The sequence below is a fragment of the Bos taurus genome, chromosome 2, assembly GCF_002263795.3.
Source record: "Bos taurus isolate L1 Dominette 01449 registration number 42190680 breed Hereford chromosome 2, ARS-UCD2.0, whole genome shotgun sequence".
NCBI lineage: Eukaryota > Metazoa > Chordata > Mammalia > Artiodactyla > Bovidae > Bos > Bos taurus.
Window position 1 is genome coordinate 110,572,428 of NC_037329.1, and position 27,543 is coordinate 110,599,970.

Here is a 27,543-nt window from a genome sequence, read left to right on the forward strand (position 1 = left end):
TTCTTCAGGGTATCTTCCCAACCCAGGTATCGAACCCGGGTCTCCCACATTGTAGGCAGAAGCTTTACCGTCTGAGCCACCAGGGATAGTATTCCATTATTTGCACCCAAAGGCATGCCTTACTGTTCAGTTCAGTTGCTCAGTCATGTCTGACTCTTTGAGACCCCATGGACTGCAGCTCACCAGGCTTCCCTGTCCATCACCAACTCCCGGAGTTTACCCAAGCTCATGTCCATTGAGTCGGTGATGCCATCCAACCATCTCATCCTCTGTCGTCTGCTTCCCCTCCCACCTTCAGTCTTCCCCAGCATCAGGATCTATTCCAATGAGTCAGTTCTTCTCACCAGGTGGCCAAAGTATTGGAGCTTCAGCCTCAGCATCAGTCCTTCCAATGAAAATTCAGAACTTATTTCCTTTAGGATGGACTGGTTGGATTCCCTTGCAGTCCAAGGGACTCCCAAGAGTCTTCTTGAACACCACAGTTCAAAAGCATCAATTCTTTGGTGCTCAGCTTTCTTTATAGCCCAACTCTCACATCCATACATGACCGCTGGAAAAACCATAGCCTTGACTAGATGGACCTTTGTTGGCAAAGTAAATGTCTCGCTTTTGAATATGCTATCTAGGTTGGTCATAACTTTCCTTCCAAGGAGTAAACGTCTTTTAATTTCATGGCTGCAGTCACCATCTGCAGTCATTTTGGAGGCCAAAAAAATAAAGTCTGACACTGTTTCCACTGTTTCCCCATCTATTTGCCATGAAGTGATGGGACTGGATGCCATGTTCTTAGTTTTCTGAATGTTGAGCTTTAAGCCAACTTTTTCACTCTCCTCTTTCACTTTCATCAACAGGCTTATTAGTTCTTCACTTTCTGCCATAAGGGTGGTGTCATCTGCATATCAGAGGTTAATATTTTTCCCAGCAATCTTGATTCCAGCTTGTGCTTCCTCCAGCCCAGCATTTCTCATGATGTACTCTGCATATAAGTTAAATAAGCAGAGTGACAATATACATCCTTGACATACTCCTTTCCCAGTTTGGAACCAGTCTGTTGTTCCATGTCCAGTTCTAACTGTTGCTTCTTGACCTGCATACAAATTTCTCAAGAGGCAGGTCAGGTGGTCTGTATTCCCATCTCTTTAAGGATTTTCCACATCTGTTAGCCATGAAGTGATGGGATCAGATGCTATGATCTTACTTTTTTGAATGTTGAGTTTTAAGCCAACTTTTTCACTCTCTTCTTTCACCTTCATCAAGAGACTCTTTAGTTCTTCTTCACTTTCTGTCATTAGGGTAATGTCTTCTGCATATTTGAGGTTAATGATATTTCTCTTGGCAATCTTGATTCCAGCTTGAGCTTCATCCAGTCCAGCATTTTTCATAATGTACTCTGCATATAAGTTAAATAAGCAGGGTGATAATATTCAACCTTGACATACTTCTTTCACAATTTTGAACCAGTCCATTGTTCTATATTTGGTTCTAACTGTTGCTTATTGACCTGCATACAATTTTCTCAGAAGGCATATAAGGTGATCTGGTATTCCCACCTCTTTAAGAATTTTCAACAGTTTATTGTGATCCACACAGTCAAAGGCTTTAGTGTAGTCCCCTTTTCACTTTTTCTTTCACTGCCACATTGATAATTTTGTGTATATTCTTCAAATGGGGAAACATATGGTCTGACAGCCAAGATAAAGTGGTCTATTATTATGCCCAGGGTACCTTGTTATAGATATTTTGCAAAGCATTCTTAGCTTCATGTGTTTGGTCCTGTGTCAGCCCATTTGTTAGCTAAGAACTGAACACTGATAATGTATTTTTAGCAACGTGATTATGCTTCTTCCTTAAGCTACAGAAGCTGATCTCTTTGCCAGTTATAGGACCCATTAGTTGATCAGCTGCCATAAGAGCTCTGCTTGCTGTCATGAAACATACTTTTCTTACTTATGATGATTTTTAGAGATGCCATTCTCTCTTGAAACAAGACAAGTTTTACCAAACAATATACTTGAGATAGATAATTTAGTTACATAATCTTTATGAGCCTTATTAAAAGTTGGTAAAATGAAGCTTTTCCCTTTGTTTGTATTTTAAAATGAACATGGTCATGAACTTCCCTGGTTGTCCAATAGCTAAGATTCCATCTTTCAAATGCAGGGGCCTGGGTTCCATCCTTGGTCAGGGAGCTAGATCCCACATCCCAAAACTAATAGTTTGAGAGTTGCAATTAAAAATCCATCACAGCACAGTGAAGACAGAAGATCCCACATGCTGCAGCTAAGACCTGGCACAGCCAAATAAATAAATATGAACATAGATCGAAATCATCTGAGGAAAAAAATGGATCCTAATCCATTTTAGTGGTCTCATTTGAACCAAGCACATAATTATTTGTATTAAAATACAAATACTCCATTTATGTGACCCACATCCAATGGTACTAGCTTCTGAACATAATGGAGTTTTTCTTCTTTAAAATATGTAATCAGTACATGGAAACCTACTCTTGCTCTTAAGATGATAACTGGTCTTACTTTCATGATTTTTAACCCAATATATAGAGGTTAGTAACTGTGCTAGGGCTGAATAACTTATGTAGTTATATATAATATAGTTATATAACTATAGTTATATATAATAACTTATATATGCTTGTGTAAATTAGTGAAGTGAAGTCGCTCAGTCATGTCCAACTCTTTGCGACTCCATGGACTGTAGCTTACCAGACTTCTCAGTCCATGGGATTTTCCAGGCAAGAGGACTGGAGTGGGTTGCCATTTCCTTCTCCAGGGGATCTTCCCGACCCAGGGATCGAACCCGGGTCTCCCACATTGTAGGCAGACGCTTTACCCACTGAGCCACCAGGGAAGCCCTGTGTAAATTAATACTTGGCCAAATTTTATGAGTCTAACTTTTTGATTAAATTTACTAATCAGAAAAATATTTGGACAATTGGCTAGATTCGAATAATTCATTATTTCAGTTTTATCCACAAATAGCCTGTTGATGGCTCCCTTTGCAGGTCCTGGTCTGGCCATATTGTTATCATTTCCACCCTCAGTCTCTGACAGAACCCTTCCCCTTCACTTTACTCATGGACTTCAACCCACACTGTTCTGTGTTTCTACTTTTCTTTGTGCTGTGTTTTCTGTCTTCTGTCTGATATATCCTCTCATGATCTCTATTTGTCACAGTCTTTCCAACTACAGACTGGTCTTCTCAAATCCTGCCTCCTCCCTAGTGCTTTCTTTGATCCTCTGGTTGTCATTAATTTCTGTCTCCATTATTTCCTCATTGCCTCATCTTAGCCCCCAGCTTGGCTATTACAGTCATTACTACATCTGCCAATATCCTCCCACACACTACTTCTTCATGGAGGACCAAGCCTATGTTGATTTCTCTTTCCAATTTCCTATCCTTAAAACATTAAAACAGCTCTTCATTTAGCTGGTGCTGGACAACTCTGCACTGAATCTCATCCTCTTTTGTTGTTGTTTTCTTTATCTGCTCTCACCCACAAGGATTCAGAACTTCTTCATATGGTTTTTGTAGGTCTTGGTGTTAGAAGGCTTTTGAAGAATGCTGGGAGGATGTGTTAACAGACCCAGAGCAGAATCACTAAATGTGCAGAGAGCCCCACATCCTGCAGGGAGTTGCAAACAAGCTGGGAGGAGAGCAGACCATCCAACTAGACACCCCTTCAGAATGAACTGGCCCCATCCTCACTCTGTGCTAGAAGTTATTTACTATCCAGGACATAATGTTAGCCTTCCCAGTAATTTCATAAGGGACTGCTGGGTAAGGAGGTCAAGTGGAACTTCTCCCCAGCAGCAGCTGAATGGAAGAAAAGCTGTTTTATGTCCTAAGCTACATACATGATTGCTCTTCAATGGTCAGGCCACTAGTGAATTGATGATGCTAGTTAATAATGGCTTACAGCTATATTTTATAGCAAATGATTTAACCTTTCCAAATCTTAGTTTTTTCATCTGTCCAATAGGGTAATAGTAACCTTTCCCAATTTTTTTGGTTGCTCTGATGATTAAAGGTAATGTTTACAAAGTAGCCACATACATCTCCTCCTCTGGTTCCTAGACCTCTGGACACAGACTGGAACAATGCCATTGGCTGTCCTGGGTCTCCAACTTGCCAGCTCACACTGCAGATCTGGAAACTTCCAGCCTCCACAATCACATGACCCAATTCCTTGTGAAAAATCTTGTGATATATGTAGATATAGAAATCATATAGATACATTTATATATCTATGTATTTGTATTTTACATATAACATACATAATATAAATATATAGATATATTTATAAATAGATTTAGATAAAAATGAGCTTCCCAGGTGGCACAGTGGTAAAGAATCCACATGCCAGTGCAGGAGACACAGGAGATGAAGCTTCAATCCCTGAGTTGGGAAAATCACCTGGAGAAGGAAATGGCAACCCTCTCCAGCATTCTTGCTGCCATTCACCAGTGGCATATAGGTAATTAGGATACTGCAGTGAATCACAGGAAGTGGGTGATCAAAGTAACACGCCCCAGAAGCTGCTGCCAAGCCCCATGTCTATGGTCTAGAAGCCTCCACCGTAGACTTATCAGGCTTCAGAGCAAAAAGGCTTCTGCTTGACTCTCACTTTCAAATATCACACCAAGCTCTCTCTCGGAAGGAATATAAATTGGAACTCGACTAACAAGAGTGAGTTTGGCAAATGTAGGTTTTAGGCCTCCAGCAGGTGATAAAGGGAGAACTTAGACATATCAAAAACAAAATGAAAACAGAGAAAAGAATTTATAAGGTAAAACTTTTTGACTTGAATAACAATCTCCCAAATTGTCCTCCTTCGTTCACACAGCAAAGGTCCTCCATCTTAGCTGTACCACCAATAGCAGGTGCTGGGGTGTGTGTGTGTGTGGGGGGGACTCCTGCCTGCTGACTCTCAGAAGCGGCCTTGACTCCAGGAACCCTGCACTCTGACTCAGTGGCTAAGCCACTCTGTTCCAGAAGTCCATGAGACTCAGGTGAAGTCATTGTTCTTAGGTCAGGGAAGTTGGAACAGATTCAGCTATGCTCTTCCCTGATACTATCCACCAATGCCAAAGGTTAGCCAAGAATAGAGAAAGAAGCTGAAATTTGAAGGCAGGCTAGATTTTGTATTCATTGAAAAAAGGAACAATTTCCTGGCTCTTATAAGTGAAAACCTCACTTGTGTGGAAGCAATCTGCAAAACAACTGAAAGAACTCTCTGGCCTCCTTTCTTAAACTTCCCTGGTGGCTCAGGCCATAAAGAATCTGCCTGCAATGTGGGAGACCCTGGTTGGATCCCTGGGTCAGGAAGATCCCCTGGAGAAGGGGATAGCAACCCACTCTAGTATTCTTGCCTGGAGAATTCCATGGACAGAGCAGCCTGGTGGGTAATAATCCATGGGATCCCAAACAGCTGGACACAACTGAGTGACTAACACTTCTGCTTTCAGCCTTGTTTCTAGTGTTCACCAAATTCACAGATACCAGTCACCTCATTTATACAAATGGTATTTAGCATGGTTAATAAACTCAGTTCGTGACTAGAATGTGGATTTATAAGCCTTCACAAATACTTACTGGCTAAGTAATACACTGGTGTTTCAATGGGACATAAAATCAATGATAAAAAAACATTGTAAAGGCCGTAACATTTAAGACTCTATGACTTAGAATTAATGTAGGTAGTTCAGAAATCAAATTGTGTTTGATTATCCTATTTTCCTCTTTTTATCACTTCAGCTGATCATCAAGAAAGTTGTTTTCTACTGCACTTTGACCACAGATGTTATCATTAAGCAGGGTGTTATGGTATTTCAACAAAACCTGTTATCTCACTTTACAGAATGGATTAGCCAAATGATATAAGTCAAGCTATTTCAATGATGATGCAGATGCAAAAAATTTAAGGGGTTTGGAGAAAATTCTGTTACAGTGAAACTAAGGAAGAAACAGTCATTGCATTAACTTCATGAAATGAGCCTTCAATAAAAATAGGGTATGGAGTGATTTCCTAATTTTATAGATGGTGAACTTGGGCTCAGAGAAGAAAAGAGAACTGCCTAAGGACTAAGAGACTTGGATTTGAACTTGGGTGTTCCTGACTCTGAAATCCACACTGCCAGATCCTTCTGCCCTCCAACCTTATTGAGGACAGAAAAAGGTATTATGCACACAAAGGAGGCAACAAGCACGAGAAAGCACCAGGAGCAGAATGATGAGTTAACATTTTGTTCATTATTCTTCTGGGGAGATAAGTATTTGTTTTCTAAGCAAGACAGCATACCGCTATTAAAATTACCAATAGGTACATACACGTACCCTTAGAGAGGTGCTACAAATGTGAGGATGGTTGAAATTTAAACATATTCCAAAAAAAATTGAAATACAGGATCATTTATGGATTGTCACTAACTGTGCTAGGGAAGGCAAGAAGATCCAGGGACTAAATTGACATCTAGACTTAATGATACAGATTTGTATCCTGTCTACTCCATTGCCTTCTAGATTTCTTAAGGTGAGGCTGTGCTTTCTTGTGTTTTCTTTCTTTCTCAAGTATTTGTTTTTATTTATTTATTTGGCTGTGCCAGGTCTTAGTTGCAGCATGTGGGATCTAGTTCCCTGATCAGGGATCGAACCTGGCCTCCCCCATATTGGGAGCATGGAGACCACCAGGGAAGTCCCCGAGATTGGGGGATGGGATCCCAGTGGACAGCTTTGCTGATGAGCTGCACTGGCCTTCCTTGTTTTAAATGCAGTGAGGGTAATCCTACATGCTTCAAGTACCAAGTTGGCAATGACACGAGCAAGGGAGGAAGAAGGTAAAATAGTAGAGTGGGAGAACTGTGGAAAACTCTAGAATAATGTCCTGTCTGGAGAAAGTAGAAGACATTGAGCTTAGGCAAGTGTGGCTATAGTTAATCTTGACCTAGTGGTATCAGAGTTTTCATTTTTTAAGAGAAGTCATAAATCTACTTCTGCTTTATTGACTATGCCAAAGCCTTTGACTGTGTCGATCACAACAAACTGGAAAATTCTTCAAGAGATGGGAGTACCAGACCACCCGACCTGCCTCCTGAGAAATATGTATACAGGTCAAGAAGCAACAGTTAGAACTGGACATGGAACAATAGACTGGTTCCAAATAGGAAAAGGAGTACGTCAAGGCTGTATATTGTCACCCTGCTTATTTAACTTATATGCAGAATACATCATGAGAAACACTGGGCTGGAGGAAGCACAAGCTGGAATCAAGATTGCTGGGAGAAGTATCAATAACCTCAGATATGCAGATGACACCACCCTCATGGCAGAAAGTGAAGAACTAAAGAGCCTGTTGATGAAAGTGAAAGAGGAGAGTGAAAAAGTTGGCTTAAAGCTCAACATTCAGAAAACTAAGATCATGGCATCCGGTCCCATCACTTCATGGCAAATAGATGGGGAAACAAGGGAAACAATGAGAGACTTAGTTTTTTGGGGCTCCAAAATCACTGCAGATGGTGACTGCAGCCATGAAATTAAAAGATGCTTGCTCCTTGGAAGAAAGGCTATGAGCAACCTAGATAGCAACCAACCTAGACATGGCTGAGTGGCTGAACTGAACTGAAAAATCTATATTTCACACAAAATTATCAGATGTTTGTGTGTTTGCTCAATCATGTTCAGCTCTTTGCTACCTCATGGAGGGACTGTAGCCTGCCAGGCTCTTCTGTCCATGGAATTTTCCAGGCAAGAATACGGGAGTGGGTTGCCATTCCCTTCTCCAGAGGATCTTCCCAGCCCAGGGATTGAACCCACGTATCCTTCATCTCCTGCATTGGCAGGCAGATTCTTTACCAATGTGCCACCTAGCTTTATCAGATGCAGTTAATTCCATTTTTTAAATTATGGTGTGGGCTCGATTCTGAAGCCTCTGCTCTAGGTGTCACTTCCTATATATTTGTACCTCTGACTTAAGTCTGGAAACTTTCCTTAAGGGGCCTCTCTACTGCTGATGGCTCAGCTGAAGCCATGAGGTAGCACTGATTCTGAAATATTGGCAGGCCTGATGGACAGGGCTTTCATACACAGTGGGTCTGGGAGTCCTGTGCACTTGGGCCAGTTACAGATTGGTCATCTGCCCACTGTAGACATCAGTCAGAGCTACAGATGCTTCAGCTGAAAGGAACTTTATTAACCTGCCCTTGATAATGAAGAACACAGAGAGCCCATAGAGTCCCTGGGTACTTGATCACCATCCTCCACACTGTACCCGCCACTGCCCACCAATCTCTCACCACAACAAAATGATTTATTAAGTCACCAAATCAGAAACACAGAAGTCCCTGGACCACACGCTTAAAATGATTTTTTATTGTCTATCAGATAAGTTTGACAGGGGTGTTGCTAGCTTTGTGAGAAAGGCATGCTGGTAGTATCTGGTGGCTCATAGCCCGCTTTCAATGACTGTAGTCTCTTGGTGTAATTACTCGCAATAATCTCATTTGTATAAGCATCTGAAAAACCGGCTTCTCTCACTCACCAAGCCTGACCAGTCAGAAGAGTTTTTTAAAAGAACAGCAAATCTGAGATTGATTGATTGATTTTTGGCTGTGCTGGGTCTTCATTGCTTTGTGAGGGCTTTTCTCTAGCTGTGGTAAGCAGGGACTACTCTTTTTTGGGGTGCATGGGCTTCTCATTGTGGTGGTGTCTTTTTTTGCAGAGCACAGGCTTTAGGTGCAACACAGGCTCAGTAATTGTAACTCACGGGCTCCAGAGCAGCGACTCACTAATTTTGGCAAATGGGCTTACTTGCCCCTCGGCATGTGTGATCTTCCTGGACCACGGATGGAATCCCTGTCCCCTGCGTTGGAAGACAGATTCTTGTCCACTGCGCCACCAGGAAAGTCCAAAAGAACAACAAATCTTTTTAAATTACAAAAGTAATACACATCTATGAAAAATTCAAATAAATTCCAGTACATAGAGTAAAAACTGAAAGTTCCCTTTGGCTCCCATCCCATGCCAGGAAATAGTTCCTCTTAGTTAATGGGTGTCTTTACTCCAGGCCTCCTTTTTCTTTTCTATTCTTTTTTTTTTTTTTAATTTTATTTTGTTTTTAAACTTTACAATATTGTATTGGTTTTGCCAAATATCGAAATGAATCCGCCAAGGTATACGTGTGTTCCCCATCCTGAACCCTCCTCCCTCCTCCCTCCCTCTTTTCTATTCTTTTCCTTTTTTTTTTTTTTTTAGGCCACTAGATCTCAGTTCCCCAATCAGGGATTGAACCCTTTCCACCTGCTTTAGGAGGTTGGCGTCTTAACCACTGGACAGACAAGCAAGTCCCTCAGACACTTTTCCGTTCTTTTGCATGTGTGCACACATATGCACATGTGCACAAACGCACACAAATGTGTATTTTAACGTTTTAAACATAATATCAACATGTTATACCTAGTGTTTCATATTATTCTGGGATTTGCTTTGTTTATTAGACAATGTGTATTGGAGATGAATGTGAAGTTTTTCAATCCACCTGTAGCTTACAGATGATTCATGAATTTGAATATGTGAGTGAAGTATAACCCAAAATGCTTCATTTAGATTTGGAAGCTTATTTCAGAGTAGATGAGGTTTTAAATTTTTGACAACTAAGTGGTATGGTTCTATTTCTGCTGCTGCTACTGCTAAGTCGCTTCAGTCGTGTCCGACTCTGTGAGACCCCATAGACGGCAGCCCACCAGGCTCCCCTGTCCCTGGGATTCTCCAGGCAAGAACACTGGAGTGGGTTGCCATTTCCTTCTCCAATGCATGAAAGTGAAAAGTGAAAATAAAGTCGATCAGTCGTGTCCAATTCTTTGCGACCCCATGGACTGCAGCCTACCAGGCTCCTCCATCCATGGGATTTTCCAGGCAAGAGTACTGCAGTGGGTTGCCATTGCCTTCTCCGATGGTTCTACTTAGATCTACTTAATAAACCTAGTCTTGGAAAGAGTTAACTGAATTTATAAATTGAATCATATTATAAAAGTGTCCTGGAAACTGATTATTGGAAAGGACTCGACAATGAGTGATACTTAAAGGGAATATTCTTTAGAAATAAAAATGACCACCCTAATAGACCACTTGTGAACAGTCAAGTATCTTTTCTTTGTCTTAAATTGGAGTTCTCTGCATATGAGCTTGACCAACCCCAATGCAAGCCTGATGGAAGTGGAAGAAATGGCTTGCTTTTTTCCGTTAGATGTTTGATGTTTCATCAAAGCATAAGTCAGACAAAGAGGACTGACCTTTAAAACTGGTTGGCATGAGATAACCCCCTTCTCCCAAGTTCTTTAGTTGGGTAGAGCCAGCTAAACTCTACAATATTCCTCATAAAGTGGTCAAAATCTATCAAAACTCATTGGAGAAAACTATTTGGTCTCATACGGTTTGATTCAACTGGATTCAAACCAAGAAGTGCTGGCTGAAATCATACTCTTAATCAATATTCATGGTTGTAAGAGCGTGCAAACTGGACCATTCCTTGACTGTTTGCTGCAGGGGAGACTAAAGACTCCTAGTCTTTCTTCTTACTGCTTTTCCTCTTTCTGCCCCCTCCCCTGCCCCCCACTCTACAGGAACATCACCTGTAAATGTTTTCTTTCAAAGCCAGGTTTTAAGCTGAAATTTCTCCCAGCCTAAAAGGTCCCCCCACCTCAAGAAAATAATTTATGTTTGATGACTTACTGAAACTGTCTTAATCGAAAAAAGTGTTTTTCATTAGTTAAAGAAAAGTATCCTGAAAAATAGAAGACGAGTTCTATGCTTTGCATTTCAAACTCTCAGTGATCTAAACAGTCCATGGAGCCTAGGGCTTTGATCAATTTGTCAACAAATGATACATCTTTAATCTCCTGAAGTTATTAATCCTTGAGTACTCTACGTATCTGCAAAGATATAAATTATCATTCCTAAAAAGACTGCCAGAAAACAAATTCACATATATGGTAGTTTACAAATCTTGAAAGGATTCCATGCCAGAAGTTTGTTGGATTTCAGAATGCCCTCCCCATAGATAGTGGCTAGATTTCCCCAAGCCCAGGAAGCAGTTTGAGTCACCATGAGGTGAGATAATAGCAATAGACTCACTGTGTTCCCTAATCTCTCAGGAAGCCCTTTCCAACACGTTGAGGGGCTGAGGTGGAGTCACAACCTGCAGTTTCCATCGCAGCAAGATGAAACCTCCAGCAGCAAGACGTGGGTAGGGCTTGGTAATCACTTGATGGTGAATTGAAGGTGAGGAGTTGCTTCATTTTCCCTATTCTGCCAATTCCTGGCTGTCTGAATTAGGACTCTTCAGGTCATAAGTAAAAGACATGGGGGATTTGCTACCAAGGATTCAGGGGCAGTTCAGGAACCCAGGCCAGGAGGACCTTCACAAGGACTGGAACAAGGTGCCGACACAGAGTTGTCTTTCCAGATTAATTGCTTGCATTGCTTAACTTCTCTGTGTGTCTGTCTGCTTTATTTCTCCCTTGTGAGCACTCAGCAGTCTAAGTCTGCTGAGTGAAACCTGACTCCATGTTGGATCTGTTTCTTTGATTTTGTTGTGGTTCAGCTGCTCAGTCGTGTCCGACTCTTTGCAACCCCATGGACTGCAGCACAACAGGCTTCCCTGTCCTTCATTATCTCCTGGAGCTTGCTCAAACTCCTGTCCATTGAGTCGGTGATGCCATCAAACCATCTAGTCCTCTGCTCTGTGGTCCCCTTCTTCTCCTGCCTTCAGTCTTTCCCAGCATCAGCATCTTTGACTTTAACTGTTGCTTTTGTTATTATAATCGCTAAAAGGATGCTGTCTTTAACTATCAGCATACATAATGACCTGTCTCGGGGAACGTGTCCCTCTGCCCAATGTTAAACTAAAGACCCTTTATTCTGTAGGAAGGGAGACATTCTGATCCTGCCCACCTGTGAATGGTTGCAGAAAAGAAGAAATTAACACATCCCCTTCCCAATGCTGGCCCAATCAAGAGGTACTTTGCAAAATGAATGGCCTTTTTTCTTTACTTTCTCACTTCCTCTATTCTATAAAAAAAAAAAACTGGCATGCAGACACCCTCCCTCCCCTCACCATAAGATGGTACTCTGAAGACACTAGCCTGCCTTCTAGGATGCCCAGTTTTATGAATCAAGTCCTTATTTCTTGCCTCAACACCTTTTCAACACCTTTTCTCCCGATTATTAGCTTAGTTGTGTGGTGAGCAGACTGAGCTTGGATTCGGCAACAAGACCACTTGTCTGCCCCATGGCATTGTCTTCACTTTTTAAATTTTCTTCTCCCTAGTTCAACAGATACTGACAGAGGTCTGTGTATCCAAATTCCCAAGGAGAAAGCATTTGATGATCCTAAATGTCATCAAGTGGTGTACAGTCCAGGGTCAACTTGGCTCTGGTCAGGGGGCCAGGTCATGTGGCTCAAAAATGGCTGCCATCTCCTCTCTCATTCTTTTCTCATCCCCTGAGTACAGATGAAGAAGGAAGGAAATTCTCCCCATAAGAGCATTGTGAAATGGCAGACGCTGCAGAGTATCTAATAAATTCTCTAACTTTGGGAAAAATCATTTTACAGCTCAGTCTCAGTTTCTTTTCTTAAAAAAAAAAAAAAAAGAGGTAAAACTGAAACTTGACCTCAGTTTGGGAATCGAACCCACAAGACCAGGACTCGAACCCACCCAAACCCCACAGTTTTCCCACCGAGGTCACAGACCTGGTTTCAGGACCTAATAAACTTCAAGTTCTTGATGTCTCATCACAGAAAGAATTCAATGAGAGACAAAGTGATAGGTAAGAAGTAGATTTATTCGGAGAGGAACACACTCCACAGACAGAGTGCAGGCCATCACAGAGGACAAGTGCAGTGGTCTTGAAATGTGGCTTTGTTATTTTTTATGGGCTGGGTAATTTCATAGGTTAATGAGTGGGAGGACTGTTGCTACTGCTGCTGCTAAGTTGCTTCAGTTGTGTCTGACTCTGTGTGACCCCATAGACAGCAGCCCACAAGGCTCCCTGGTCCCTAGGATTCTCCAGGCAAGAACACTAGAGTGGGTTGCCTCTTCCTTCTCCAATGCGTTAAAGTGAATTCGCTCAGTCGTGTCCGACTTGTAGCGACCCCATGGACTGCAGCCTACCAGGCTCCTCCGTCCATGGGATTTTCTAGGCAAGAGTGTTGCAGGAAGGGGGACCCCTACCAGGGCCCGAAACTTGGCTCTTGTCTAACACTCGGAAATGAATTGTCTGAGGAGACACATGTGCTGACAAAGCAAGAGATTTTCTTGGGAAAGGGCACCCGGGTGGACAGCAGTAGGGTAAGGGAACCCAGGAGAACTGCTCTGCCACATGACTTGCAGTCTCGGGTTTTATGGTGATGGGATTAGTTTCTGGGTGGTCTTTGGCCAATCATTCTAATTCAGGGTCTTTCCTGGTGGCGCAGCATTGCTCAGCCAAGATGGATGCTAATGAGAGGGATTCTGGGAAGTGGACAGACACGTGGTGTCTCCTTTTGACCTCTCCTGAACTCTTCCGGTTGGTAGTGGCTTATCAGGATCTCCTGTCATAAAACAACTCATGCAAATGGTTACTATGGTGCCTGGCCAAAGTGGGCGGTTTCAATCAGTGTGCTTCCCCTAACAAGAGTACTGGAGTGGCTTGCCATTGCCTACTCCGGTGGGAGGACTATTCCAACGATTTGGGGCAAGGGGTGGAGATTTCCAGGAATCCAGCTACCACTCACTTTTTGGAACCTCTGGGTGTGTCATTTAGCTTGCTGATTGAGGATAAAAATCTGATCAAAGTTGACTTGTCTGCCATCTTGGACCCATTTAATTCTAATCAGTTTATGTTGTGTCCTCAGGCTATGTCATTCTTTAGACAGTTTTGCCCTACCCTGCCCACCACCCCCCCTCCACCCTTCTTTCCCAGTTGGTTCAAAATCAATGGTCTCTGAGGGTTGTAGAATTCACATGCAAAAATTTACAAATGAGTCCAAAAGCTCTAAAATCTGTGAGGTGCACTCTTTAGTCTAGAACAACATTCCCAAAGTGTTTATTGAACACTCACTACACACTAGGAAAACTTTTCAATACAAAAGTAAAGAGTGAAGATAAATTCCAGGAATAGAATGTGGTTTAGTAATAGAAAGATTACACGGTAGTCAGTAACACCTAAGTTGAATCCTCCTTCTGGCACTTGGAGACCTGGGTTCCATCCCTGGGTCGGGAAGATCCCCTGGAGAAGGAAATGGCAACCCACTCCAGTATTCTTGCTTGGAAAATCCCATGGACAGAGAAGTCTGGTAGGCTACAGTCTATGGGGTTGCAAAGAGTCAGACATGACTGAGCGACTTCACTTTCACTTTCTGGCACTTAGTTGTGTGGCTTTGGTTAGGTTTCCCATCTCTGAGCCTCAGTTTTCTTATCTGTAAAGTGGGAATATATGGCAACCCACTCCAGTATTCTTGCATAGAGAATTCCATGGAAAGAGAAGCCCAGTGGGTTACAATCCATTGGGTTGCAAAGAGTTGGACACAAGTGAGTGACTAACACTTTCACTTTACTCTTTGCTGGTGGTTTATTGCTGCTGCTGCTGCTAAGTCACTTCAGTCGTGTCCGACTCTGTGCGACCCCATAGACAGCAGCCCACCAGGCTTCCGGGTCCCTGGGATTCTCCAGGCAAGAACACTGGAGTGGGTTGCCATTTCCTTCTCTAATGCATGAAAGTGAAAAGTGAAAGTGAAGTCACTCAGTCGTGTCCGACCCTCAGTGACCCCATGGACTGCAGCCCACCAGGCTCCTCTGTCCATGGGATTCTCCAGGCTAGAATACTGGAGTGGGTTCCCATTTCCTTCTCCAGGGGATCTTCCTGACCCAGTAATCAAACCCAGGTCTCCTGCATTGCAGGCAGATTCTTTACTGACTCAACTACAAGGGAAGTCCCTAACTCTTTATTATTTATTATAGTCTAAATGGTCCTACTGGGGCTTCCCTGGTGGCTCAAACAATTTGCTCCAAATTGACGTGCACCCAGAACCTGTGAATGTGGAGCAAATGTAATTTTTGCAGATGTAATCATGTTATGATGTGCCAGACTGGTTTAGAACAGACCCTAATCCAAAAACTGGGACTGGTGTCCCTATAAAAAGAGGGAGATCTGGGCAGAGAAAGTCACACAGGGAGAATGCTCCATGACAACAAAGAAGGAGATGGTGTGATATTTCCTCAAGACAAGGACTGCCACACACAAGAAGTGAGGAATGTCATTTCATCAGGGAAGGCAACTGAGGCCCAAAGTGACGTCAGAAGCCACCGGAAGCTAGGGTTAGTACCTGGTCCCCAAGGGGATAAAAATGCCTTGTCTGAATATGCATTTTTTTGGCCTTGTGCTCCATATGCCATGTTTGGCTTTGACTCTACTATTTGGGAGAAAGGAAAATCACAACATCAAATTTGGGAACTACATCACTTAAGTGTCTTCATGGGAAAGCGTATTTCTTTATCATATAAAAAGAAAAGGTCCTAAGGTACAATTCCTACTTTAAAAACAGAACCACAGGATTTCCTTGATGGTCCAGTGGTTAAGAATCCACCTGCCAATGCCAGGGACACAGGTTCGATCCCTGGTCCCAGAAGATTCTACATGCTGGGGAGCAACTAAAACACGTGTGCCACAACTACTGAACCCTCACGTCTACAGCCCATGCTCTGCAAATAAGAGAATCCACTGCAATGAGAAGCCTGGCACCACAACTGGAGAGTAGCCCCATTTGTTCACCGCAACTCGAGAAAGCCCATGCTCAGCAACAAAGACCCAGCACAGCCAAAAATAAAGAGAAAACCCCACAGAATTTGGTCCTAGTGGCTGTAAATGACCACAGCAGAGGGAAGAGGAGCCTTCTGCTTTTAGGACTGAACATCTCTTTGTGTGACACAGCCTGATTGGGCCAGCAGCTCTGTGCCTCTTCTGTAAATTAAGTAGAAAACGGTTATTTGCCAAGAATTTTATTGCTCTCTCAGCCACCTTGATCTTGCTTGCCAGACAGGACTGGGAAGAAGAGCAGAAACGCAGACACAAGGGAGACCACGTCATCCTTGAAGGCCACATCGAAAGACTTCCTGGCCTGAACTGACAATTGGATAAACAAGGTCGGTGGTGAGCAGGTGTGCCTCCCTAGTCATGTGTGCAACCAAATACTTAGCAGCTTCACACGGGGGCTACCGGGAAACCCCAGGCTTCAGCTGCAGCCTGAAGACAGAAGGATTGAATTGCACTTTCCTTGCAGGCTGGTCAGCTGGGCCTAATTTGACTGTTGGTTTTCTCTGTGAGGAAGTGCAGTGTCTCTAGAGGATTCAGGAGGGAGGAGGCAAAATCAAGGTCGACAGGCAGGATGTTTTCTTTGCTCTTCTGTTGAGATATCTAAAGCCCGCGCTGGTGCGGGGAGAAGTCAACTCCTCCTCCAGATCCTTCAACACCTTGTTCTTTTTGGGTCTCAAGTGTCTAAAGGCAGAGTGGGGGGAAAAAAAGTCGGGGGGAGGGGCAAGCACCATCTTTCTTAATGCGGAACACCAAGAAAGAATCAGTGTTCCTCTCCAGGTATCTAGGTGTTCCTCAGTTGCCAAATCACAAGGGCAAGGGCAGGGACCCGGAGGATGACTCGGAATCCACTTGAAACCCACTCGGTTGGTTCTTGAGCAATGTCGCAGAAGTTTGGGGCTGTGGGAAGACGCGACATCACGCAGAATTTGGCAAGAACTCCAGAAATGTTCTCTAGCTGGGCTCGCGATCCCTGCCAGAAGTGGGCAAAGGCAGAGACTAGAGGCTGGATGCGGGGAGTTGGGGGGTGGAAAATTTGACCTCCCTTTGAGATCAACAGTGAACAGGAAGGTCCCTAAGCGATCGGCCAGTGCGCGCCAAGTGGACTCACGCAGATACACACGTGCGCGGCCGCTCCCCATTAGGTGGCACTTATGCACCAGCCGACAGGGGTGGGGACACCTGTACCTTTTCGCCCAGTTCCGAGCCTGCCGGACGCCAGAGATCACCCGAGTACGCGCGGGCCCGCCGGAAGGAAAGGAGCCCGGACGTGCCCTGAGCAAGGTGGAGGCGAACACCTGGGCGTCCGCTCGCGGGGGGCGGGCGCTAGGACCCGAGCGGCGCACCTGTTGGCTGGCGCCCCGGGCTCCGCCCGCCCGCCAGCCACCCGGAGCGCCCAGCCCGGCGCGGGCGAGGGCGGGAGGGAAGGCGCGAGCAGAGGGCACCGGGCGGCGGCGGCTCCGGGAACACCATGGCCGAGCTGCTCTGGAGCCTGCAGGATTCCCAGCTTGTCGCCCGCTTCCAGCGCCGCTGCGGGCTCTTCCCCGCGCTGGATGAAGGCCCCGGTGAGAACGGCGCGGGCCCAGCGGACGGCGAGGCGCAGACGCCGGAGCTCGGGCATCTCCCCGCCGCCAAAGGCAAGGGCGCCGGAGAGCCGGCCAATGGGCTGCGGAGACTGGCGGCCCCGCAGGTAACCGCGGGCCAGGTGTTCGCAGAGGGGGGAGGTGAAGGGGGCAGATCGCTCTGCAGCCTGCGGACTGGTATGTCCAGCCGACCCCGCGACGCGGCGAGGGGCTTCCGGCGATCCTTGCCGAGCCGAGAGGGCCGCGTCCCCGGCGGTGACCCGGCTGTCCGCGCGGTGGGTCCCACCCCTAGGATGACACCCTCTAACGCTGCCAGGTGACAACCAGGTCTGTTAAGACTTCAGATGGACCCTGAGCTAAAGCTATTTAGAGATTTTTTTTTTAGAGTCTATTTAGAGATTTTCTGCCGTCCTAAGTATATGTGCATGTATATTCTTCCAAATGTATGAGAGTTACATAATTGAAAAGAGGAGCGGAGATGTCATTGTCATTTTCGGGAGAGGCTTCGCTGGGGAGAAATTCCGACAACTCCCCCCTGCCTCATTGTGAGTTTCCGCGCCATCCTTTGTTTGATCCACACTAAGCTGGTGCAGTAGGACTCCGCTTGCTCCTCACCGTCCTGCACCGCTAGCTCTCCAGACAGAATTGCGGGTTTAAATACTGCTGCTGGAGAGATTTACCAACCCCACCGCCTACAAACAGTGCTGTTGTCCAGACAGCGCGCTTCGCTCCCACCCTCCCCTAGAGTCTTCGGGTCCCGCCGGCCTGGTGGGTCTCTTTTTGGCTGACACCAAGTGACTCTGAACAGATGCTGTCAGGAGGGAGGCTCACCACGTTGTCCTTCAGGCGTGCACAGTGTGGTTATACAATCCACTGCGGCTTTGGGAAGCCGGCGCATCGTCGCAGTGCACAAGGACTCCAGGCGGGAGAGACGAGACAGGCTGCAGATGCCAACGTGCCAGGGCGCAGGGCTGCCCTCTGGGAGCAGTGAGACACCCCGGGCCAGGACAGCGTCTGTGCTCTTCCCCCAGGAGAGGTGGAAAGTGTGACAAAGGAAAAGGGAAACAATGTATTACAACTCTTTGATGGAGGTGGTGGTCTTGGTGGTGGAGGAGGAAACCAGGTATTTTTTCTTCCTAGAAGTTTTGATGACAGGAAGGTGGCATGTATTTATGTGTAGATTTCTAGATCTAGTAACAGGAATTATGAAGAATCTGGCTTTCACCGGGAATGGAATATTGTGGGCATTAAATGGTAGGATTTAATTAGAGGGTGGGCGGTGGGTTCCACTCCAGAGAAATCTTCCTCCATGATATTTTCTTTTCTCCTTTTGTGTTTTCTTCTCCATCCTACAGGACACCCAAAAACTTTTAGAGACCTTTGAGAGCCCCTGCCCCTTTCCTCTTGCTTTCTCTTTAAAATGGTGCAGAGAGGAGAGATTAAGAACCTGTCTCTTTCCTTAAACGCTGTCTGGCATTTTCTGGGCACACAGTTTATATCCACAGGTAGATTCATGGGCTGCTCCCTGTTGCTCTCTCCTCTAGCATTTCTTTATGCTCTGTTTCTTTAGTCCAGGGAGCTGAAGAAGAGCACAGTTTTCCAGTAGTATTTCTCAAACGGTTTCAAACATTACTCTTAGTCATTAACTTCCAGATCTGGAAAAGGAACCTCCTGCCCTTTAAAAGCGAGAGGAGCAGGTTTCCTTGTAGAAGGAGTTATCTTGCTCCTTTCAGTGAAGGAAATGAAAGGATCATCCCCTTTCTTTCCTTTTTTAAAACACTTTTTTTATTGGAGTAAAATTGCTTTACAATGTTGTGTTAGTTTCTGCTGTACCGCAAAGTGAATCAGCTATATGTATACTTAGATCTCCAATCCCCTTTCCATCCTACACAGGACCTCACTCACTGTAAGAGGGTTAAAAATTCATGATAAGAAATCCCCACAGGCAATGGGCAAAAAAATGAGAGCACTTGATAAATAATGGGATAATGTTTTTAAAGATGGGTTGGTATCAAGTGACTTGGGAACATTCATATTTTGCAAGTACAGGTGGAGTTCCCAAAGCAAGATGATTGCATACTTGCCCCCAGATAATTGATAGGACCTCAAAGGGACAGCGGACAAAACTTCTCTCCAATTAGCTACTCTTCCCCTTGGCCTCTGCCTGACTTGTGGCTTGTCTGAATTGCCTGTCCATCCTCTGAGTAAACTCCCACTCATCCTTCAGTTTCAAAGGTCAGTTCCTCAGGAGACACTTTCACTCACTCTCCAATTTCCCTCCTCTCTTTATAGATTCTCTTTGCTTCTTATCTGTTTTCATCATGTTGTGTAAGCGTACCACTTTGTGGCTGTCTGATTATTGCTAGCCTCTTCCAGGGGATGATAAGCTCTAAGAATGCGGGAAACTTGTCTACGGTGCTCATTATTTGCTCCTCATGGCCTGGTGCCTGGGAGCTCAGTGAATTTTATACATAAGTGAGTGCAGATTGCAATATAAAATTGCCCTTTAAAAGCTAAACAAGGAGGTTTTTTTGCAGAGAAGTATCTTCTTACTGCTTGCGCATTGAGTGAACCAAATGGTAGGCTTTCCCCCTCCCATCCAACACTCTTCACTCACTATATCATGACAAAGAGAGTGTTCAACATTCAAGATAAGAGACTGAAGATTTTTAAAAACTGAAGCATAAATATTGAAAATCAAAATTTTCCACATAATCTAGAAGTCAGGCAGCACCAGGGTATTGATTTAAGATATATCAGACAACAGAGAAGTTGTTTTCTTCCCTGAATGGGTTTGTTGTTGTTTAGTTGCTGTGTTGTATCTGACCCTTAGTGACCCCATGGACTATATGGAGCCTTCTGGTCTCCTCTGTCCATGGGATTTCCTAGGCAAAAATACTGGAGTGGCTTGCCATTTTCACCTCCAGGGAATCTTCCCAATCTAGGGAACAAACCTGCAGCTGGCTGATTCTCTACCCCTGAGCCATCCGGGAAGCCCCTGAGTGACTTCAGATAGTAACAAGTCTTATTTTTTCTTAACCTTTCATATTTTCTATATTTCTTGTAGTGCTTATAAAGCAGGGACAAGTAGGAAAATGACTGAAGAAGGGCTTCCTTTACACATTCTTGTAACACCACACACTTCTAGCTTAAAGAGTAACTACATCGTTTACAAATCAGGCTGGGCTGAACTTGCACAAAGCTGTCATGGTATAAATTAGACTCGATCTCATAGATTTCCCAGTAGGCCTACATTTCACAGACAGAAAAAGTTTGAGTCCTAAAGAGTTAAATGCTTTGTTGAGGACTTTCCTGATATTACACAGTCAGATCCGTGACTTATGTTTAAACTTCTTTCTACATGCACACTTTCCTGGGAAAACAGCTCAAGGCTTTATTCTGTTTGCGTCATGGAGGATGTGTGAGGTGTTGAGACTGTTCTAGGTCAGGGTAGAGACTTAATGGAAAGAGGAGCTATTGCTCTTGGTTTGTAAAGGTAACTGGTTTGCAAGGGTAACCAGAGGAGGACATTCTTGGAAGTCACCAGGAGCACTAGGCAGGGGTCTTTGGACCCAACTAAGTGGGAGACAAAGGCCTGGACAGAATTATGTTTATTTGTTCTGGAGTAAAGCCAACGTTGAATACAATGGTATTTTGATTTCTGTCCTCTTTGCCTGCTCAATACAGTCCCATCAAGTTAGATTTTGTAGTACCTTTCCCGTTGTTACGTCAGACTGTGGTTAATGTTTCCAAATTGCACTGTGCTCAGTAAATACTATTTGATAAGTAGCTAATTTTTAGAAGTCTTTGCACTCCGCATTTTCCTCTTAAAACTTTTGGGGTCCTCCAAGACTGTCAATCTATAAAACCCCACCCTTAATTTTATTGGCTTGCTAAAGTGCAAAGGACCAGGGTCTAGCTCTGTGCCGATGTCATTTTGAACTTCTCTAGGCCTCTGTTGTCCCATCCTCAAAATGAGTAGAGTGGAATAGAACCTTGGATTTCCAACTATGGCTATACATTACAGTCAGTTAGAGAAGCTTTAAAAACGAAACAAACAGGGATTTCCCTGGTTTGATCTCTGGTCAGGGAACTAGATCCCACATGCTGCAATTAATACCTGATGCAGTTAAATAAAAAATTAAAAAAAAACAAACAAGCAAAAAACCAATGTCCAGGATCCAGGTCAGAAGTAGGGCCCCAGTGCACGTGTGCTCATTTGCTAAGTTCTGTCCGACTCTTTGTGACTCCATAGACTGTAGCCCGCCAGGCTCCTCTGTGCATGGGATTTGCTAGACAAGAATACTGGAGTGGGTTATCATTTCCTACTTCAGGGGATCTTCCCGGACCAAGGATCGAACCTGTGTCTCCTGCATCTTGTGCATCGGCAGGTGGATTCTTTACCACTGAGCCACCTGTGAAGCCCGGGGCCCCATAGAAGCTGGCAAACAGAAGTAGGAAGCTCTGAATTCTCTTTCCCTGGGACCCACCCCACTTAGTGTGTTTAGGACAAGGGTAGTGATGGCTGGAAGCAGCAGTCATGGTGTCTATTGACATTTTGACTTGATTATATCTGAACTGTCCAACGATCAGCCTTTAAGCTTTGATTATCTTTAGCTGGATGCTCAGGTTGGAAATGGCAAAATAAGCCTCTGTGAAAAGGTACGTTTGATCATTTTTTTCCCTGGTTGCAGATATGGTTCAGACGTGAAAATATGGGAAAAAATACAAAGAAAAAGTTAAACCCATGTCCATTATACCACTGCGCAAGGATAATCACCTGGTAAATGTTCAACCTGAATTTTAATGACTATATATTGCTCCATAGCATGGATGTACTATAATTTAGTCGACCTCTTGGTAAGCCTTTAGTTTCTTTCTAGTTTTTGCTTTTAAAATATTATTTTTGTGTGTGTAGCCTGCAGGCTTCTCTGTCCCTGGGATTTTCCAGGCAAGAATACTGGAGTTTTTGCCATTTCCTTCTCCAGGGGATCTTCCCCACCCAGGGATCCAACCCATGTCTCCTGCAGCTTCTGCATTACAGGCAGATTCTTTCCTGCTGAGCCACTGGGGAAGCCCCACATATCTTGGTAGTCTTGTTTTTATTTATTTATTTTAAAAAATATTTATTATTCATTTGGCTGAATCGAGTCTTAGTTGCTACACACAGGCTCTTTCATTGTGGCACATGGGTTCAGTTGCTCCAAAGCATGTGGGCTTTTAGTTTCCCAACCAGTAATTGAACCCACCCAAGTTCCCTGCATTGCAAGGCAGATTCTTTACCACTGGACCACCAGGGGAGTCCCAATAGTCTTGTTTTTAAATTGAGATATAACTGACACAGCTTATTAGTTTCGAGTATGCAACGTGATTCAATATTTGTATATATTGTGATATGATCACCACAGTAAGTCCAGGTAACATCCATCACCATACGGAGTTACAGTTCTTCTTGTGATCAGGACTTTTAAGAACTGCTCTTTCAGCAGTTTTCAAATATACAATACAGTATTAACTATAGTTATCATGCTGTTCATTACATCTTCATGACTTATTTATTTTTTAACTGGATGTTTGTATCTTTTGACCATCTTCATCTATTTTGTTCATTGCTGTCCTCCACGCCCCACCTCTGTGTGCATGTATGTGCATGCTCAGTCGTGTCCGACTCTGTGACCCTTATGGACTATAGCCCTCCAGGCACTCCTGTCCATGGGATTCTCCAGGCAAGAATACTGGAGTGGGTAGCCATTTCCTTCTCCAGGGGATCTTTCCAACCCTGGGATCGAACTGACATCTCCTGTATCTCCTTGCGTTGGCAGGCAGATTCTTTACCATGGAGCCATGAGGGAAGCCCCACCCCCATTCTGGCAACCATCAACTTGTTGTCTGTAATGTGAGTTGTTTGTTGTTGTTTAGATTCCACATATAAGTGAGGTCATACATTATTTCTCTTTATCTGACTTATTTCACTTAGCGTAACGGCCTCAAGGCTTCTCAGGTTTCCTTGGCCCTGCAGAAGCCTTTTAATTGAATGTGGTCCAGCTTGTTTCTCTTTGCTTTTGTTGCTTCCACTTTGGGTGTCAAGTCCAAAAACTCATTGCCAAGACTGATGTCAGTCTTTGATTGCTTTCTTAATTTAAATTTCCAGTCTTGTAATTGCTGGGTAGAAATATGTATATATTATGGCTTTTGATAAGTATTACTAACTTGTCATGCAGAAAGCGTGGAGGGATACATAGCTATGCATGCAGCTTTTCTGACACCCTCACCAGTCTTAGATATTAACAGTCTCTTTACTCTTTGGAGAAAATAGGCCATCTCTGTTTCTGTCTCATCTTTGCTTCCTTGATTTCCCGCTAACATTTATTGATCAGCTACTGTGTTTCTAGGACAGTTCTCAGCCTTAAAGGTACAAGATAAAGGAGATTTAGTTCCTGCCCTGGGAAAGCCACCAAGAAAATAATGCAATGCAGCAAATACTAGAATACAAGGAGAAATAGGTGGTTAGGGAGACGAGAGCAGGAGTCGGGGAACCCATGAGGTCTTGAATCAAGGCTTAAAGAGCAGTAGGTAGCAAATAGTTGAAAATATGAGACTCTGTTTTTCTTACATGGAAATCTCATGTAATGAAACATAAAAACACATTACTATTATTTTTTGTGAGAAGTGATAAGTTCATCTTGGCATAGTAAGAGTCCCAGCAGGAGACAGATGGTTTACTGATAAGGGGTCACTGAAACTCTTATAAATGATTACGTGGCAACTTTTATGTTCTGTATGGTAGTGGTGGTTTAGTCGCTCCGTAGGTCTAGCTCTTTGCCCCGCCATGGATTGTAGCCTGCCAGGCTCCTCTGTCCATGGAATTTTCCAGGCAAGAATACTGGAATGGGTTGCCATTTCCTTCTGTAGGGGAACTTCCCATCTCTCGGATCAAACCTGGATCTCCTGCACTGCAAGTGGATTTTTTTACCAACTGAGCCACCATATTTTACTGCAATTTACAAAAAAAGAAAGAAAGAAAGGAAGGAAGGAATGGAGAAAGAAAGGAAACATGGGCTCTCCTCCAGGGGGAGAAATCATAACTTCCCTCTCCTTGAGTGTGGGCTGCACACGGTGACTTCCTTCGGAAGAGTACAATACGGAAAGAGGGAGGCGGGGAGAAAAAGTGACTTTACAGTGTAAAACCTGACAGTGCCACCTCAGCCAGATGATCCAGGCTGATGTCGACAGTGATGAGTGAGTCTTGTTGATGTGTGTGCTCTTGGTGTGCATTGAAATGATAATCTCTTGATCCATGCTGAAAATGGCACTTCACCTCTGTGACCTTCTTCCCCCAAACTCTCATTCTAATCATGAGAAAATCCTAGTTGAGGGACATTCTACAAAACACCTGTCCTCTTCAACACTGTCAAGGTCATCCATCATAAGGGATATCTGAGAAACAGTCACAGTCAAGAGGAACCTAAGGCGATAGATGAAGAAGTGTAATTGTGGAGTCGTGGGTGGGACCTTGGAACAGAACAAAAAAAAAAGAAAAAGCATTTGGTAAAAGCTAAGGACGTCTGAGTAAAATATGGATCTTGGTTGAAAATAGCACATTAGTATTTTAACCAGTGTATCATATTGGTAAGATGTTTAAAGATGGGGAAACAGGCTGCAGGGACTTCCCTGAAGGTCCAGTGGCTAGGACTCCACATTCCCAGTGCCCGGGTTCCATCCCTGGTCAGGGAACTAGGGGCCACATACCACAAGTAAGAAGTTCACACGCAACAACTAAAGATCGTGCATGCTGCAACTAAGACCTGGCACAGCAAAATGAATACATATGAAAAAGAAAAAACAGGCTGCAGAGTATATGGGAAGAATGTAGAATATGTGGGAGCTTTTAAAGGGGGAATGAATGGGCAGTTGAAGAAGTTCAAAGATGGGATGCTTTACAAAGCTGTAGGAAGAGTTGGGGAAAATCAGCATGGGATGATGAAGTATCCTAAACAGACAACTTTAGCCTAAAAAGGTGAGGGGAGAGGATGGCATTCTGGCATCCTCAGACCCAAGGAGAGCTTAGCATCAGAGAGGCCCCTGATGGGAATGAGCCTTTTAGTGGAGAAACAGCCACAACCGGGCAGGAGCTGAAAAGGAAACTTATTTATAACTTCTCTGTATGCCTTCTGCTATCCCAACAGTTGCCTCTGTCCCTCCAAATTCAGTCAGAAGCCAGGGATCCTGGGCTGATGCAATTCAAGAAGGTCAGCCCCACTCTGGAGAAACATGGAGAGTGGATCTGGAAGGACAAATGAAGAATATCCAGTTGTGTAAAGAAGTTGGTGTTATATTGGCTGTAGTGTTGGGCTAGAGCCAGAGTTCAAGTGTGGCTTCCTGCAGAATTTGGACCTCATCCTACAGGGAATAGCAAATCACTTTCATCCCATGTGCCAAGTCAGAATTTTCAACTCGGCCTTGGTGTTGAGAAAGGTTCTTGGGGTGTCACTGTGCTTCATGAGAAAGAGTGTGAGGTTGAGTGGTGACGCCTGTGTGGGGTACTGAGGGACCTAGTGCTGAAGCATTTAAGCAACGATGATGTCATCCCTTGTATGCAGAATCTAGAAAGAAAGGATACAAATGAACTGATTTACGAAACAGACTCACAAACTTAAGGAATGAACTTATGCTTGCCAGGGGGTAAGAATGGGGGAAGAGATAGTTAAGGGAGTATGGGATTGACTTTTACACAGTGCTATATTTAAAATGAATCACCAAGAAGGTCCCACTGTATAGCCCAGGGCACTCTGCTCAGTACGCAGCTGGAAGGGAGGGGATTTTAGGGGAGATTGCTCATTTGCTCAGTCGTGTCCTATGCTTTGCGACCCCATGTCTGTAGCTCACCAGGCTGCTCTTTCCATGGGATTTTTCAGGCAGGAATACTGGAGCAAGTTGCCATTTCCTTCTGTACAGAATCTTCCCGACCCAGGGATCGAACACTCATCTCTTGCATCTCCTGCATTGGCAGGCAGATTCTTTACCACTGCCCCACCTGGGAAATCCTAAGCAGGGAGGAGAATGGATACAAGGATATGTATGACTGAATGCCTTTGCTGTATACTTGAAATTATCACAACATTGTTAGCTTTGTATACATATTTTTTAAAAAAAGAAATGGTGGTGTATAGTCAAACAGCATCAAACATGGGACTAACATAAAATCAAGCCTTAGTATCTGTTTTGGGTCCTTGGTGATACTTTGAGTGTCTTCTGCACCTAAAAATGCCTTAGGAGGAAAGAGACCATAAGTTGTTTAAGACGCAAGTTGCCATGTTTTGAATCATGGGACCCCATCATTATGGCTGAAAGCTGATTGGATCAACGATCAGCCCTTAAGTCAAAGGCAGCCTGTGTAGGCTGGTCAGTATTTTATGATGTAACCCCACATGGGAACTTCACCTAACTGGGATACTGCATCATGGAGGGTGACTAAGGGAACCAATTTAGTGGCTCCCTTAGGGAGTCTGAATGGAAGACCCAGGGGTAGGGACATGAATGGTAGAGTGGTGATGGACTTCAGAGAGAAAGAGGAGGTCGTAAGCAGAAGTCTCATGACAGAGAAAGCAGTAGGAAGGCAGAGTCCGCAGTAATGGGTGGTAAAAGCAGCAGGAAAAACTCTCAGGTGGAGAAGCAGCAGGAATCCTGAAGGGTAGACTCCACTTCTGAGGGAGGAGGTGCTTGAGGACTGCTGGCTTTCAGCATAGAGTGGCTTAGGGTGAGGCCGACTTAGTCTGTGTCCTTGTTGATGTTCAGTTGCTCAGTCGTGTCCAGCTCCTTGCGACCCCATGGACTGTAACACACCAGGCTTCCCTGTCCTTCACAATTTCCTGGAGTTTGCTCAAACTCATATCCATTGAGTCAGTGATGCCATCCAACCATCTCATCCTCTGTCATCCCCTTCTCCTCCTGCCTTCAATCTTTCCCAGCATCAGGGTCTTTTCCAGTGGTTTGGCTCTTCACATTAGGTGGCCAAAATATTGGAGCTTCAGCCTTAGCATCAGTCCCTCCAATGGATATTCAGGATTGATATCCTTTAGGATTGACAGGTTTGATC

The 27,543-nt window shown here is 44.3% G+C and overlaps 1 protein-coding gene and 1 long non-coding RNA gene across 2 annotated transcripts in view; one reads left to right on the top strand and one right to left on the bottom strand.

Moving 5' to 3' along the window:
- Positions 1 to 16,036: 16,036 nt before the first annotated feature.
- On the bottom strand, positions 16,037 to 17,134 carry LOC112443123 (uncharacterized). The gene is made up of 2 exons (XR_003031370.2): positions 17,053 to 17,134; positions 16,037 to 16,548 (listed from the first exon to the last, which is right to left on the bottom strand). It is a non-coding gene; the product is annotated as an uncharacterized lncRNA (long non-coding RNA).
- Positions 17,135 to 17,296: 162 nt separating this feature from the next.
- Positions 17,297 to 27,543, top strand: part of SGPP2 (sphingosine-1-phosphate phosphatase 2) — a 147,776-nt gene continuing 137,529 nt past the window's right edge. Inside the window, exon 1 of the mRNA XM_003585772.6 lies at positions 17,297 to 17,554. Within this exon, the coding sequence (XP_003585820.1) occupies positions 17,336 to 17,554 (219 nt within the window). The 5' untranslated portion in view covers positions 17,297 to 17,335. The remainder of the gene's footprint in view (positions 17,555 to 27,543) is intronic.